The 15,022-nt window shown below is 53.9% G+C and overlaps 1 protein-coding gene across 1 annotated transcript in view; it reads right to left on the reverse strand.

The window, feature by feature from the left end:
- Nucleotides 1–6,223: 6,223 nt before the first annotated feature.
- Nucleotides 6,224–15,022, reverse strand: part of LOC147097620 (adhesion G protein-coupled receptor E3-like) — a 103,500-nt gene continuing 94,701 nt past the window's right edge. The window contains exon 17 of the mRNA XM_085971422.1: nt 6,224–6,349. Coding sequence (XP_085827548.1) covers nt 6,224–6,349 — 126 coding nt within the window. The remainder of the gene's footprint in view (nt 6,350–15,022) is intronic.

The raw sequence follows: 15,022 nt of genomic DNA on the forward strand, positions 1-15,022 counted from the left end.
ACAACGGCTACAGAGGTGGTCCCTTTTCCTAGGGGCACACCAATATGACATCGAGTACAAAGGAACTAAACAGCATGGGAATGCTGATGGATTGTCGCGCCTACCGTTGCCGACGGTGGAACAAGCACCTGCAGTGGATCCTGTGGAGATATTCCACTCGACCATAGTCGAATGTCTACCTGTGATGAATGCAAACATAGAAAAGGAAACACGAAATGACCCGACACTCTCCAGGGTCTATGATTTAACGGTGAAGGGATGGCCAGCACATGGCAAACCACTGTTGCCAGCATTCTCGCCGAGAAGAGAACAGCTGTCAGTGTGCTGAGGAACCTTGATGTGTGGATCCAGAGTAGTAATTCCACCCAAATTGAAGGATAGCGTGCTCAATGAGCTTCATGAGGGTCATCTGGGAGGGGTAAAAATGAAGAACTTAGCCAGAGCGTTTGTGTGGTGCCCGGGAATCGATAGAGAAATCGAAGAGATGACCAAGAGCTGTACAGGATGCCAGAAGGTCCAAAACGCCCCACCACAAGCCCCTCTACATCCATGGGAGTGGCCCTCATCTCCATGGCAAAGGGTGCACATTGATTTTGCTGGTCCATTTATGGACTCGATGTTTTTAATTGCGGTGGATGCACATTCAAAGTGGCCAGATGTAATAAAAATGTCCTCAACCACCACAGAAAAAACTATCACAGTCTTACGAACCATATTCGCCAGAAATGGGCTGCCTGAACAGATTTGCTCTGACAATGGACCACAGTTTGTGTCTGAAGAGTTCCGGAGGTTCTTAAAGAACAATGGTGTTAAGCATTACACATCCGCCCCATATCATCCAGCCACCAATGGATTGGCTGAGAGGTTCATTCAAACATTCAAGAAGGCTATCAAGGCAATGTGTAATGAAGACATACCCCTACAACACAAGGTGGATAACTTCTTGTTTGCCTACCGGAATGCGACACATGCGGTTACCAACCAAACTCCAGCCATGATGTTCTTCAATCGAAGACTAAGATGCCGCTTAGATTTGGTTAAGCCAAACATCAGAAGAGATGTGGAGAACAGGCAGTTTCAGAATATGAATGAAAGGCCAACCAGGAGTTTTAAGATAGGTCAACCAGTTTTGGCCCGGGACTACTGCACAGAGAAATGGCAGCCAGGAACGATCTGCATACGGCAAGGACCTCTAATGTATACCGTGGACGTTGGAGAGAGCATTGTAAGACGCCATGCTGACCAGATTCTAGAGTCACTGGAAAACGTCAAATCCACACCATGATCCGATACACCTGGTGATGAAACCAAAGTACCATTTGCATCTACCTCAGAATCGGTGATATTGGAAGCAGATGAACCAAACAACGACGTTGATCCCGAATCAACTTTGCCAGAAGAACCTGATACCCCAAAGAGGCATTATCCGGACAGAATCAGGAATCCTCCTCAAAGACTGAATTTATAATTGCTTAACTTCAGCTAATGTATATAGCAACTGTAATTGTAAATATGTTATTTAATTATTAATCGAATGTTATGTACTGTTTAGCTAAAAGGGGAGGAATTGTAGTGTATGTACTTTGCAGAAGGAACTATATTCTGCAGCCCCTGTATACTGCAGTACCAGTAGTGACCACCCCTGTATATAAGCCTGTGTAGTAACTTTGTATAGTAGTTCCAGTTTTGTCTCCATTCAATAAACACCTGTTATAACCAACTCCTGCAGTCCGTGCCTCAATTACACACAGACGTTACAGATTTGGTTCAACGTGACGCCTGACTCCAAGTGGTGATTTCCCACAACAATGGGATGTGGGCGTCGCCGGCAAGGCCAGCATTTATTGCCCATCCCTAGTTGCCCCTTGAGAAGGTAGTGGTGAGCCACCTTCTTGAACCGCTGCGTGGTGAAGGTGCTCCCACAGTACTGTTAGGGAGGGGGTTCCAGGATTTTGACCCAGCGACAATGGAGGAACAGCGATATACTTCCAAGTCAGGCTGGTGTGTGACTTAGAGGGGAACTTGGAGGTGGTGGCGTTCCCATGCGCCTGCTGCCTTGTCCTTCTAGGTGGAAGAGGTCGCGGGTTTGGGAGGTGCTGCTGAAGAAGCCTTAGCGAGTTGCTGCAGTGCATCCTGTAGATGGTACACACTGCAGCCACGGTACGCCGGTGGTGGAGGGAGTGAATGTTTAAGGTGGTGGATGGGGTGCCAATCAAGCGGGCTGCTTTGTCCTGGATGGTGTTGAGCTTCTTGAGTGTTGTTGGAGCCGCACTCATCCAGGCTAAGTTTCACCGCAATGGTGGAGTTCCCAAAGTGCAGGGACAATTGATGGCATCAATAGAGCCATCCTGACCTCTCGGGCACAATACAAGGACAGAAAGATCTACTCATGTAACCGTCTCTGTTTTGAGTTACTGAAGGTAACAGGTTCAGTGTTTATCCTCACCACTGACTGTCTGCATTGGTTCCCCAGGAACTTTGTGAAGTCCCTGCATCATCAGAACAGTTTGACTTTATTTCACAGTGTGAGAGTTTTGCTGCATACTGTGAAGATGATGTTATTCCTCATTCAGCGTCTGACCTGCAATCCACTTACATCAGTTATTAGACCCTGACTGTGTGACTGTAACATGAGCCGCACTGATTCTGTGTACACCAGAAACCTCAACATCATTAACGTCTTTGGGCTGGATTTTATGATTGGAGACGTGTTGGAGGGGGGACTGCTCCGTGTCGGGTTTCAGTCCTGCCTCCATCAGCTTCTGGCCAACCAGCGGGATTTCCCCCTGATTGACTGTGTTAAGCCCGCCCAGAGGGCTCCGCAGGCCAATTAGGGGGAAGTCAGTGACAGAGCACGTCAATGTATGACGTGTCATCTGTCAAGAATTTTTGAAAGAAGAAATGTCATCGTTTGACAGCTCTGTGAAGCTGTCAAACAGAGACATTCTGTGTAGTTTGATGAGTACTTGTGTTCAGGACTCATCAAACCTTTCTACTTTGCAGAAATCAGCTGGCTGTTGTATCGGAGGATGCAACAGCCAGTCTGTGATCTCTACAATGGAGATGTCGGGGACTCCGGCTCCACAGCGGCTGAAGGCTGTAGGTAGAAACAAAGGTAAGTTAACATTTTCTAATACTTACCATTCCACACTTGTATCCATCACTCACCTCTACATCGCACTTTCAGACCCCTCCGACACCCCACAGACCTCCTACTCACCTCCTACACCCCAGGAGGGATCCCCGAGGTCGGGAAGCCCGCACTTCAGCACGAAAAATGGGCAGTTAATAGGCTTTAATTCCTTCCCACATCCAAGGAGACGGGACCCAGGGTGGGATGGCTTCCGGCCTCCACAAATTCTGCCATTTTCCCGGCAGTCGCGCCTCCATACCCGCCTCCTCGGGGCTGAGAAAATCCAACCCTTTGTGTCTCTCAGTAAACTTAGTAAAAAGGTAGTTTGTGAAGTTGTTTGGTTTCTAATAAAAGTCATTTGCCTTTACTCGTTTACCTGAAATGCCGCGGTGCTTTGCGACTTTTCAGCTATTTCTCAGGTCTGAACTATAACAGCGCAAGACAGAGAATCTCCTGTTTTCTCCCCTTTACTATGAACCTGTGTTAAGAACACAACTAAAGGGGTGGGTATGGGTCAGGTGGGAAGTAAAAATGTAAAAACATCTCCAACGGTTTCAACGGAGGCGGGACAGGGGGCGGGTCGCTCATTTAAATATTATAATGAGGCTGTGTGCCTCAGATTGAATCTCTCTTCCTGTTTTAACACTGTTCAGCCGGGTTTCCTGGGCCTTGGGAAACCCGGCAGCTAAAGGGAGGCGAGGACTGTTGCATGGAACGGGTAAGCGCTTTTCCAGCACTGCTTGTGGGCCAGGAGGAGCAGGGCCGCTTGCCCCCAGCCCGGAAAGCAAACCAGCAAACCTCCCCAGCGATCGGATCCCCCCCCACCCCGCCCACAATCCGATGTCCTCCACGGGTCCCCCAGGATCATCTCCTCCCCCGACCCCCATCTCTCCCTCCTCTCCGCTCCCCGGCTATGGCCTGGTGCTGCAGGCCTACCCAGCCCGCCAGCCTCTCAATCTGGTGAGCTGCGGCTGGGAAACCGATTCCATAAATGGTAATCAGGTCCCGCCGTAAAATTCGGCAGGACCCGAGGGGAAACCCGTGCTTCCTGGTTCCCGACCACAATACTGCCCCCCTCCGCTCCCTCCCTGCCTCCCTGTTAATATTGGGGCCAAAATATCTGAAGCAAAGTAGAATGCAACAGTAGCTCTTTCCCAGCATTAGGGGGCGATCTCTGTACAGATTGCCTTCCAGTGATGCACAGACTTGGTACCACAGGGCAACGCAGTCTGGGAACGGCCCACAGAGCTGAGGGTTTCCACGTGAATGGGTGTTGGCCACTGCCTCCAGAAATATTACACTGAATTAAAGGGAGTGTTTACTTGCCAACAGATTGTTCCTCTTTGGTGACAAGTTAACTGTACGGACAGCTGATATCAGAGAATGAGTGGGTTTTGATTTTGGATGGGCACTTTTCTGTTGACTCCCCAGTAAAAGTCCCTTTAACCCAGTGTGTGTGGAGCAGACATCTTCGTGCCTTCAGCACAGTAACTGCGTCCTTTGTTGAGTCAGCTCTGCCTGCAACCGTCTCTCAAAGAAAAAAGAAAGACTTGCATTTCTATCATAAAAGCAAAATACTGCAGATGCTGGAAATCTGAAATGAAAACAGAAAATGCTGGAAATGCTCAGCAGGCCAGGCAGCATCTGTGGAGAGACACCCTTTGTCAGAACTGGAAAAAGTAACAGGTTTTTCAGCAGGTGTAGGGGCAGGGAAAGGGGGGAGGAGAGGAAAGAACAAAAGGGAAGGTCTGTGATAGGATGGAAGGCAGGAGAGATTAAGAGACAAAAGGGATGATGGTGCGAGGCAAAAGGAGATGGTAATGGGACAAGTTAAGAACCAAAAGATGACTCTAAATGAGGTGTAAATGGGAATGACAGAATGATCGACAGCTGCCATGTGAGAGAAAGGAAAGGCAAAATAGGGGTCGAGGGTATAGTCTGAAATTGTTGAACTCGATCTCGAGTCCAGAAGGCTGTAAAATGCCTAATCGAAAGATGAGGTGCTGTTCCTTGAGCTTACGTTGAGTTTCAGTGGAACAGTGTAAGAGGCCGAGGACAGAGAGGTCAGAGTGGGAGTGCAGCAGAGAATTAAAGTGACAGGAAGCTCGGGGTCACCCTTACGGATTGAACGGAGGTGTTCCGCTAAGTGGTCACCCAATCTGCGTTTGGTCTCCCCAATGTAGAGGAGACCGCATCGTGTGCAGTGAATACAGTATATTAAATGCATTTCTATAGCGCCTTTCACAATCTCAGGATGTCCCAAAGGGCTTTACAGCCAATGAAGTACTTTTTAAGTGTAGTCAATGTTGTAATGTAGGAAACACGGCAGCCAAGAGCCAGGAGAATGGTCCCGAGTCAGAATCATGAGGGATGATTGGAGACACTAAGAAAACAGAGTTCCTTGTGTTGGTTACAATATCGTAATCTTGTATACATCTTCCTAATCGCCGCAAGATTTCACCATCTGCTTGTGATCGTCAGAAGTTTGTAAAATGGTCCTTTTGAAGGGTGGGAGGGCCAATTGGTAGAACTCGTCAATAATATTCTTTGAAGATTTACTCAGCAGACATTTTGCCGCGAATATGTGATTGAAAACATCCAGTCTGCTTGCTTCCTCCAAACGTCTCCCCACTGCCTCTCTGGCCTGCCCTTTTTCTCTCTATCCCTCTCTTTCTCTTCTATAAAAATTCGGTGAAGGAATTATTGCGTGGGCGCGTGTGTGACCGGAAGGGTTGGTTTCCCCCATCGAGCACATGGTGCTGGCAGGCAGTGCTGGTCGGGGGAATGGTGGGCCTCAGCCCTTTATCTTCTGTCCGCTTAAATCGATGGTCAGAAAGTTAAGGGACCGCAAGCCCAGGATATCCTGCCTGGAGCTCCCTGATTGGCTGCTCAGTGGTCACGCAATCAACTTCCAAGAAAGCGTACCGAGTAAAGTTGCACGTTTCCTCGAGTAAAGAAGGAACGGTGATCTCTCGATTAACATACAAGAACAAATTAAACCTCTTTGACATGTGTGGCAATGATTTCTTCCGATTGCAGAAAGTCTGATAGGAATTACGACACAGGAAGAGGCCATTCAGCCCGTCATGCCTATGCTGGCTCTTCCACCCTAGCTGTCAACTTGAGGCCTGTGTTTCTGCCCTTTGGTAGCACATTCTCTCTGGTTAAATCGAAATATGCTCTTAGTTTATTTTTAATGTGCTTCAAGTGCTTGTCCTGCAATATAAAGAACCAAATGCTTTAAAAGTCAGAAGTTTCCTGTTTCGAAGGACTCGAAAGATTTGCTCCATTTTGTGGTGCTTGCTGCTTGTTGGTTGGTAGCTTTTCTTACCCACCTAGTGACTGGAACTGGTTTGCGATTGGTGGCCGTGCCTTCAGCTGCCTGGGCCCTAATCTCTGGAATTCCCTGCCTAAGAATCTCCGCCTCTCTACCTCCCTCTCCTCCTTTACGACACTCCTTAAAGCCTACCTCTTTGACCAAGCTTTTCATCATCTGCCCTAATATCTCTTTATGTGGCTCGGTGTCAAATTTTGTTTAACATCGCTCCTGTGAAGCACCTTGGGACGTTTTACTATGTTAAAGGCACTATATAAATACAAGTTGTTGTTGTTGTTGGTGCACATTTTCAGCTAAGAGCCAATCAGCACGGCTAATTTAACAGATCGCTGTCATTAAGCTCATCACAATGCTCAGCTTTGCGGATATAAAGAAAGAACTTGCCTTCACACAGCTCCTTTCACGATGCCCCAAAGCGCTTCACAGCCAATGAAGTACTTTTGAAGTGTAGTCACTGTTGTAATGTAGGAAATGTGGCAGCCAATTCACACACAGAAAGCTCCCACAAACAGCAATGCGATAAACGACCAGATCATCTGTTTTTAGTGATATTGGGTGATGGATGAATATTAGCCAGGGAGAACTCACCTGCTCTTCCTCAAAATAGTGCCGTGGGATCTTTTACATCCACCTGAGAGAGCAGACGGGGCCTCGGTTTAAAGTCTTATCTGAAAGATGGCACCTCTGACAGTGCAACACTCCCTCAGCACTGCACTGGAGTATCAGCCTAGATTACGCGTTCAAGGGGGGATTTGAACCCACGATATTCTAACTCCGAGGCAAGCGTGCTGCCAACTGAGCTACAGCTGACTAGAATTGTAACTACATCTTTCCATCTGATTGGCATATGTTGCAGTTTAAAATCAAATAGTCATTGTAGCTCGCAGGACCAATGGATCAATTATCACCGAGAACCTTCAGCATCAGGGCTAACTTACTGAGCAACTAACCCCACTGTGTTCTTATAGAAAGCTGGAATCCAGTCTCCATCTTAATGGGCCATTTCTAAAGCACATTGCCCCTGTTTATCTATAGCTAGATAAAAATGTAACAGTTTTATTATCTATCTATCTATATATATAAAGCAGTCGATCTGTCTGTCTGTCATTCTGTCTGTCTGCCTGTCTGTCTGTATTGAATAAACTCGAAAGTTATAGAGCGTACCTACACGTGTGTTACATCAAAAGAAAGCTTACGATTCCAGAACCGTCATAAGCGTATTTACGTTTTGGCCAGACAAAAATTGTGCCCGCGGTATCCAAAAAACGTTCAACATTCCGCTCATTAGCATCGAGTGACGTCGAGGTCGACCAATCGTACGGTCGAGCGACCCGACGGTCGACCAGTCGCTGCGTGGCGGGGGCGGGTTCCTGGCGCTTGCGGGCGAGCCCTCCTAGAGTCGAGTGACGGGACGATTGACCAATCCTATGCTTCGGTGACCTGACGGTCGACCAATCGGTGCGTGTGTGGGCGGGCCTTATCATTCTGAACCGAGGTGAGTCGCCGCCATCTTGATTCCAAACTTTTCGTTTCTTTTTCCCGCTTTCTGCGTGTTTCTTTTCAAATCTACATTTCCAGCAAAAAAAAAGTTGCTTTTAAAACACAAATTGGTTTTTAAAAAAGTTAATTAATTTGTAAATCTTTTCTGTAACATCTAGAATTTTCCTACCTTTAACCATTTTTCCAGGCCTGTAAGCCTGGGCCTCTGTTGCCCAGCCACGCCCGAGCTAGGCACCTCCCGTCGCGCTGAACAAGCGGCTCACGATCTCCGCCATCTTTGTGAAGGCTGGAGGGGGCGGGCCTGAGCCAAGCGTCGCCACCGCCGTCATGTTAGTAAAGGCGGGTGGGGCAGGAGTCAGCGCGCGCGACTTGAGTCCGGCCGGGCCTCACGCGGTAGGTTGCGCGGCGGCATCTCTCTCTCTGCTCTTGAAGCCGGCTCGGGCGGGGGGCGGGGCTCACGAGATCGGGCCTCCGGAGATCAGGGGGTGGGGGCGAGCCTCGGGAGATCGGGGGGGCAGGGCTCGGGAGATCAGGCCTCGGGAGATCGGCGCTAGGGAGATCGGGGCGCGGGGCTCGGGAGATCGGGCCTCGTGAGATCGAGCCTCGGGAGGGTGGGGCTCGGGACATCGGGGGGCGGGGCTCGGGGACTCCCCCCCTCTCCCCATCCTCCCCTCCCCCCTCTCCCTCCCTCCCCCCCTCCACTCCCCCTTCCCCCCTCCCCCTTTCCCCCCTCCCCCCTTCCCCCCTCTCCCCCCCTCCACTCCCCCTCCCCCCTTTCCCCCCTCCCCCCCTCCCCTCCCACCCTCCCCTCCCTCCCGCTCCCCCTCCCCCTCCCCGCCCCTCTCCTCCCCCCTCCCCCTCCACCACTCCCCTCCCCCACCCCCCTCCTTCCCCTCCCCTCCCCCTCCCTCCCCTCCCCCCTCCCCTCCCCTCCCCCTCCCCTTCCCCCAGTCACTCTCTCTCTTCCCCCCAGTCGCTCTCTCTCTTCCCCCCAGTCGCTCTCTCTCTTCCCCCCAGTCGCTCTCTCTCTCTCTTCCAACAACAACATGCCCTCAAAAGACCCTCGCACCGCTGGCACTTCAGCAAGTATCTATCTTCTATCTATCTATCTATCTATCTATCTTCTATCTATCTATCTATATATAAAAGGATCGTGGTGTCTGTCTGTCTGTCTGCTATACACTCAAAAGTTATAGAGCGTACCTACACATATGTTATATCAAAAGAAAGCTTTTGATTAGGGGAGCGTCATAGGTGTATTTACTTTTTGGTCAGACAAAAATTGTTCAGACAGTGTACAAAAAACTTTCAAAAAAGGGACAACTCCGCTCATTAGCGTTGAGTGACATGATGGTTAACCAATCGTACAGGGGATAGTATTGAGTGACGTGATGGTTGACCAATCGTACAGGGGATAGCATTGACTGACGTGATGGTTGACCAATCGGTGTGTCCCGGGGGGCGTTTCATTGCATGCGTGGGCGAGGCATCCTACAGGGGATAGTGTTGAGTGACGTGATGGTTGACCAATCCTACACTTCAGTGACGTGATGGTTGACCAATTGGTGCGTCACCGGGGGCGTTTCATTCCGTGTGTGGGCGGGCCTAATCCTGCAGCCTCCCGAAACTTCGCCGCCCTTTTTTTAATGCCGGACGCGGGCACCCCCTGCATTAAGTAACACAATTAAATTGTTTTTAATAAAAGTAAATTAATTTGTTATTATATTTTCTAAGCTCATTAATTTTCCTAACATTCACCCTATTTTTTTGCTCTTGACTCGCTGCCTCCGCCGGGCGCCGCAACCTTGGAGGGTTACCCCGCCTGCAGGCCTCGAAGCCGCGGCCTCTCCTCACCAGCCAGGCCCGAGCTAGGCTCCGCCCGTCCCGCTGGCCCCGATTACAAACAAGTGGCCTGCAATCGCCGCCATCTTCGTAAAGGCTGGCGGGGCGGTACGGAGCTCCGCGGAGCCATCGCCTCCATCTTCCTAAAGGTTGGCGGGGCGGAACGGAGTCTGGGGTCACTCGCGCCGGGCCTGACCGCTACGCCACGCACGGGGCCTCCGGCTCACCAAGGCCGGGATCCCTCCCTCTCTCTCTCCCTCCTCCCCCCTCTCCTCCCACCACCTCTCCTCCTCCCCCCTCCCCCTCCCCTGCCCTCCCCCTCCCCTCTCCCCCCTCCCCCCTCTCTCCTCACCCCCTCCTCCCCCCTCTTTCCTCCCCCCTCCTCCCCCTCTCTCCTCCCCCCTCTCTCCTCCCCCTCTTTCTCCTCCCCCCCTCCTCCCCACTCTCTCCTCCCCCCTCTCTCCTCCCCCTCTCTCTCCTCCCCCCTCCCCCCACTCTCCTCCCCCCTCCCCCCTCTTTTTCCTCCCCTCCCTCCCCCTCCCCCTCTCCTCCCTCTCTCCTCCCCCTCTCTCCTCCCCCCCTCTCCTCCCCCTCTCTCCTCCCCCTCCCCCCCTCTCTCCTCCCCCCTTCCTTCCCTCTCTCTCCTCCCCCCTCCCCCCTCTCCCCTCCCCCCTCTCTCTCCTCCCCCCTCTCTCCTCCCCCCCTCTCCTCCCCCTCCTCTCCTGCCCCCTCTCCTCCCCCCTCCCCCCCTCCTCCCCCCTCCCCCCTCTCTCTCCTCCCCCCTCTCTCCTCCCCACCTCCTCCCCCTCTCCTCCCCCCCTTTCTCCTTCCCCCCTCTCCTCCCACCCCCTCTCTCCTCCCCCCTCTCTCCTCCCCCCCTCTCTCTCCTCCCCCCCTCTCTCTCCTCTACTTTTTTCATAACAACATGCCCTCAAAAAACTCTCGGCACCACCGGGCACTGCAGCTAATATATATAATAAAGCGGTTGGTTTGTCTGTCTGTCTGTCTGTCTGTCCGCTATATACTCAAAAGTTATATGCGTACCTACACATATGTTATATCAAAAGAAAGCTGATGATCACGGGAGTGTCATAGGCATATTTACTTTTTGGTCAGACAAAAATTGTTCGGACAGTATACAAAAAACTTTCAAAAATCTGCTAAAACATTCAAAAACCCGCTCATTAGCGGTTGACCAATCCTACCGCTCATTAGCGTTGAGTGACGTGATGGTTCACCAATCCTACGGGGTGGGCGGGGCCTAATCATTCAAACTGCCGTTAGTGCGGGAGCGGGAGCTGAGCGGCGGCCATTAAACACCTGCCGGGCCTCAAGCTAAAAAAATGGTAATGGGGATTAAATGATATGAAATATAGATTTCCAGCAAAAAAAAAGTTGGTTTTAAAAGAAAAAAAATCCATTTGCAAAGGGGACTCGGGCTTTCCCCCCCTCAGCGGTGGATGAGCTGCCTGCAAGCCTCAGGCCTCGAAGCCTCGGCCTCTCCTCGCCAGCCACGCCCGAGCTAGGCACCGCCCGTCCCGCTGGGCCCGACTCCAAACCAGCGGCCCGCGATCGCCGCCATCTTGGTAAAGGCTGGTGGGTCGGGGCAGAGCCGAGCGTCGCCACCGCCGCCATGTTAGTAAAGGCGGGTGGGGCAGGAGTCAGCGCGCGTGACTTGAGTCTGGCCGGGCCTCACGCGGTAGGTTGCGCGGCAGCGTCTCTCTCTCTGCTCTTGAAGCCGGCTCGGGCGGGGGGCGGGGCTCGGGAGATCGGGCCTCCGGAGATCGTGGGGGGCCGCGAGCCTCAGGAGATCGGGGGGGCGGGTCTCCAGAGATCGGGCCTCGGGAGATCGCCGCTCGGGAGATCGGGGGGCGGGGCGCGGGGCTCGGGAGATCGGGCCTCATGAGATCGGGCCTTGGGAGGGCGGGGCTCGGGACATCGGAGGGCGGGGCTCGGGGATTCCCCCCCTCTCCCTCTCCTCCCCCCTCTCCCCTCCCCTCCCCTCCCACTTCCCCCTCCCCCTCCCCCTCCCCTCCCCTCCCCCTCCCCCCTCCCTCCCCCTCCCCCCCTCCTCCCCCTCCCCCCCTCCTCCCCCCACCCCTCCCCCTCCCCTCCCCCTCCCTCCCCTCCCCCTCCCCTCCCTCCACTCCCCCCTTCCCCCTCCCCTCCTCCCCTCCCCCCCTTCCCCCCTCGTCCCCCCCTCTCCCCCCCTTCCCCCCTCTTCCCGCCAGTCGCTCTGTCTCTTCCCCCCAGTCGCTCTCTCTCTTCCCCCCAGTCGCTCTCTCTCTTCCCCCCAGTCGCTCTCTCTCCTCCCCCCAGTCGCTCTCTCTCACTCTTCCAACAACAACATGCCCTCAAAAGACCCTCGGCACTGCCGGGCACTTTAGCTAGTCTATCTATCTATATATATATATATATATAAAGCGGTTCTTCTGCCTGTCATGCCGTCTGTCTGTCTGTCTGTCTGTATTGTATAAACTCGAAAGTTGTAGAGCGTACCTACACGTGTGTTACATCGAAAGAAAGCTTACGATTCCAGAACCGTCATAAGCATATTTACGTTTCAGCCAGACAAAAATTGCACCCGCGGTATCCAAAAAACGTTCAACATTCCGCTCATTATCCGTTCATTAGCATCGAGTGACGTCGAGGTCAACCAATCATACGGTCGAGTGACCCGACGGTCGACCAATCGCTGCGTGGCGGGGGCGGGTTCCTGGCGCGTGCGGGCGGGCCCTCCTACACTCGAGTGACGGGACGATTGACCAATCCTACGCGTTGGTGACCTGACGGTCCACCAATCGGTGCGTGTGTGGACGGGCCTTATCGTTCTGAACCGAGGTGAGTCGCCGCCATCTTGATTCCAAACTTTTCATTTCTTTATCCCGCTTTCTGCGTGTTTCTTTTCAAATCTACATTTCCAGCAAAAAAAAAGTAGCTTTTAAAAGACAAATTGTTTTTTAAAAAAGTTAATTAATTTGTAAATCTTTTGTCTAACCTCTATAATTTTCCTACCTTTCACCGTTTTTTTAGGCCTCAAAGCCTGGGTGTCTGTTGACCAGCCACGCCCGAGCTAGGCACCTCCCGTCGCGCTGAACAAGTGGCTCGCGATTGTCGCCATCTTTGTGAAGGCTGGAGGGGGCGGGCCTGAGCCAAGCATCGCCACCGCCGCCATGTTAATAAAGGCGGGTGGGGCAGCAGTCAGCGCGCGCGACTTGAGTCCGGCCGGGCCTCACGCGGTAGGTTGCGCGGCGGCGTCTCTCTCTCTGCTCTTGAAGCTGGCTCGGGCGGGGGGCGGGGCTCGGGAGATCGGGCCTCCGGAGATTGGGGGGGGGGCGAGCCTCGGGAGATCGGGGGGGGTGCGGGGCTCGGGAGATCAGGCCTCGGGAGATCGGCTCTCGGGAGATCGGGGGGCAGGGCGCGAGGCTCGGGAGATCAGGCCTCGTGAGATCGGGCCGCGGGAGGGTGGGGCTCGGGACATCGGGGGGCGGGGCTCGGGGACTTCTCCCCTCCCCCTCCCCCTCCCCTCTTCCCCTTCCCCCCCTTCCCCCCATCCCCTCCCCCTTTCCCCCTCTCCCGCACCCCCTACCCCCCTCCCCCCGCCCCCTCCCCCCTCCTCCCCTCCCCTCCCCCCTCCCCACCCCCCTGCCCTCCCCTCCCCTCCCTCCCCTCTCCCCTCCCCTACTACTCCCCCCCTCCCCTCCCCTCCTCCCCTCCCCTTCCCCCTTTCTTCCCCCTCCCCTTCCCCCCTCTTCCCTCCCCTCTCCCCTTCCCCCCTTCCCCCAGTCGCTCTCTCTCTTCCCCCAGTCGCTCTCTCTCTTCCCCCGTCGCTCTCTCTTCCCCCCAGTCGCTCTCATCTTCCCCCCAGTCGCTCTCTCTCTTCCCTCCCAGTCGCTCTCTCTTCCCCCCAGTCGCTCTCTCTCTTCCCCCAGTCGCTCTCTCTCTTCCCCAGTCGCTCTCTCTCTTCCCCCCAGTCGCTCTCTCTCTTCCCCCAGTCGCTCTCTCTCTTCCTCCCAGTCGCTCTCTCTCTTCCCCCCAGTAGCTCTCTCTCTTCCCCCCAGTCGCTCTCTCTCTTCCCCCCCGTCGCTCTCTCTCTTCCCCCAGTCGCTCTCTCTCTTCCCCCCAGTCGCTCTCTCTCTTCCCCCAGTCACGCTCTCTCTTCCCCCCAGTCGCTCTCTCTCTTCCCCCCAGTCGCTCTCTCTCTTCCCCCCAGTCGCTCTCTCTTCCCCCAGTCGCTCCTCTCTCTTCCCCCAGTCGCTCTCTCTCTTCCCCCAGTCGCTCTCTCTCTTCCCCCAGTCGCTCTCTCTCTTCCCCCCAGTCGCTCTCTCTCTTCCCCCCAGTCGCTCTCTCTCTTACCCCCAGTCGCGCTCTCTCTTCCCCCCAGTCGCTCTCTCTCTCTTCCAACAACATGCTCTCGAAAAAGCCTCGGCACCGCCGGGCACTCCAGCTAGTATCTATCTATATATATAAAGCGGCTCTTCTGTCTGTCTGTCCCGATGTCTGTCCCGATGTCTGTCTGTCTGTCTGGCTGTCTCTCCCCCCCAGTCGCTCTCTCTTCCCTCCAGTCGCGCTCTCTTCCCCCCCAGTCACTCTCTCTTCCCCCCAGTCGCTCTCTCTTCCCCCCAGTCGCTCTCTCTTCCCCCCAGTCGCTCTCTCTTCCCCCCAGTCGCTCTCTTCCCCCCAGTCGCTCTCTCTTCCCCCCAGTCGCTTTCTCTTCCCCCCAGTCGCTCTCTCTTCCCCCCAGTCGCTCTCTCTTCCCCCCCAGTCGCTCTCTGCTTCCCCCCAGTCGCTCTCTTCTTCCCCCCAGTCGCTCTCTCTTCCCCCCAGTCGCTCTCTTTCCCCCCCAGTCGCTCTCTCTTCCTCCCAGTCGCTCTCTCTTCCCCCCCAGTCGCTCTCTCTTACCCCCAGTCACTCTCTCTCTTACCCCCAGTCTCTCGCGCTCTCTCTCTTACCCCCAGTCTCTCGCGCTCATCTCTCTTACCCCCAGCCTCTCGCGCTCTCTCTCTTACCCCCAGTCTCTCGCTCTCTCTCTCTCTTCCAACAACAACATGCCCTCAAAAAAGCCTCGGCACCGCCGGGCACCCCCAGCTAGTCTATATATATAAAGCGGCTCTTCTGTCTGTCTGTCCCGATGTCTGTCCCCGATGTCTGTCTGTCTGTCTGGCTGTCCGTGTTCTATACGTTTGAAAGTTACAGAGCGTACCGAACGC

Source organism: Somniosus microcephalus, chromosome 31, assembly GCF_052327205.1.
Source record: "Somniosus microcephalus isolate GS21.2 chromosome 31, FLI_Smic_1.0, whole genome shotgun sequence".
NCBI lineage: Eukaryota > Metazoa > Chordata > Chondrichthyes > Squaliformes > Somniosidae > Somniosus > Somniosus microcephalus.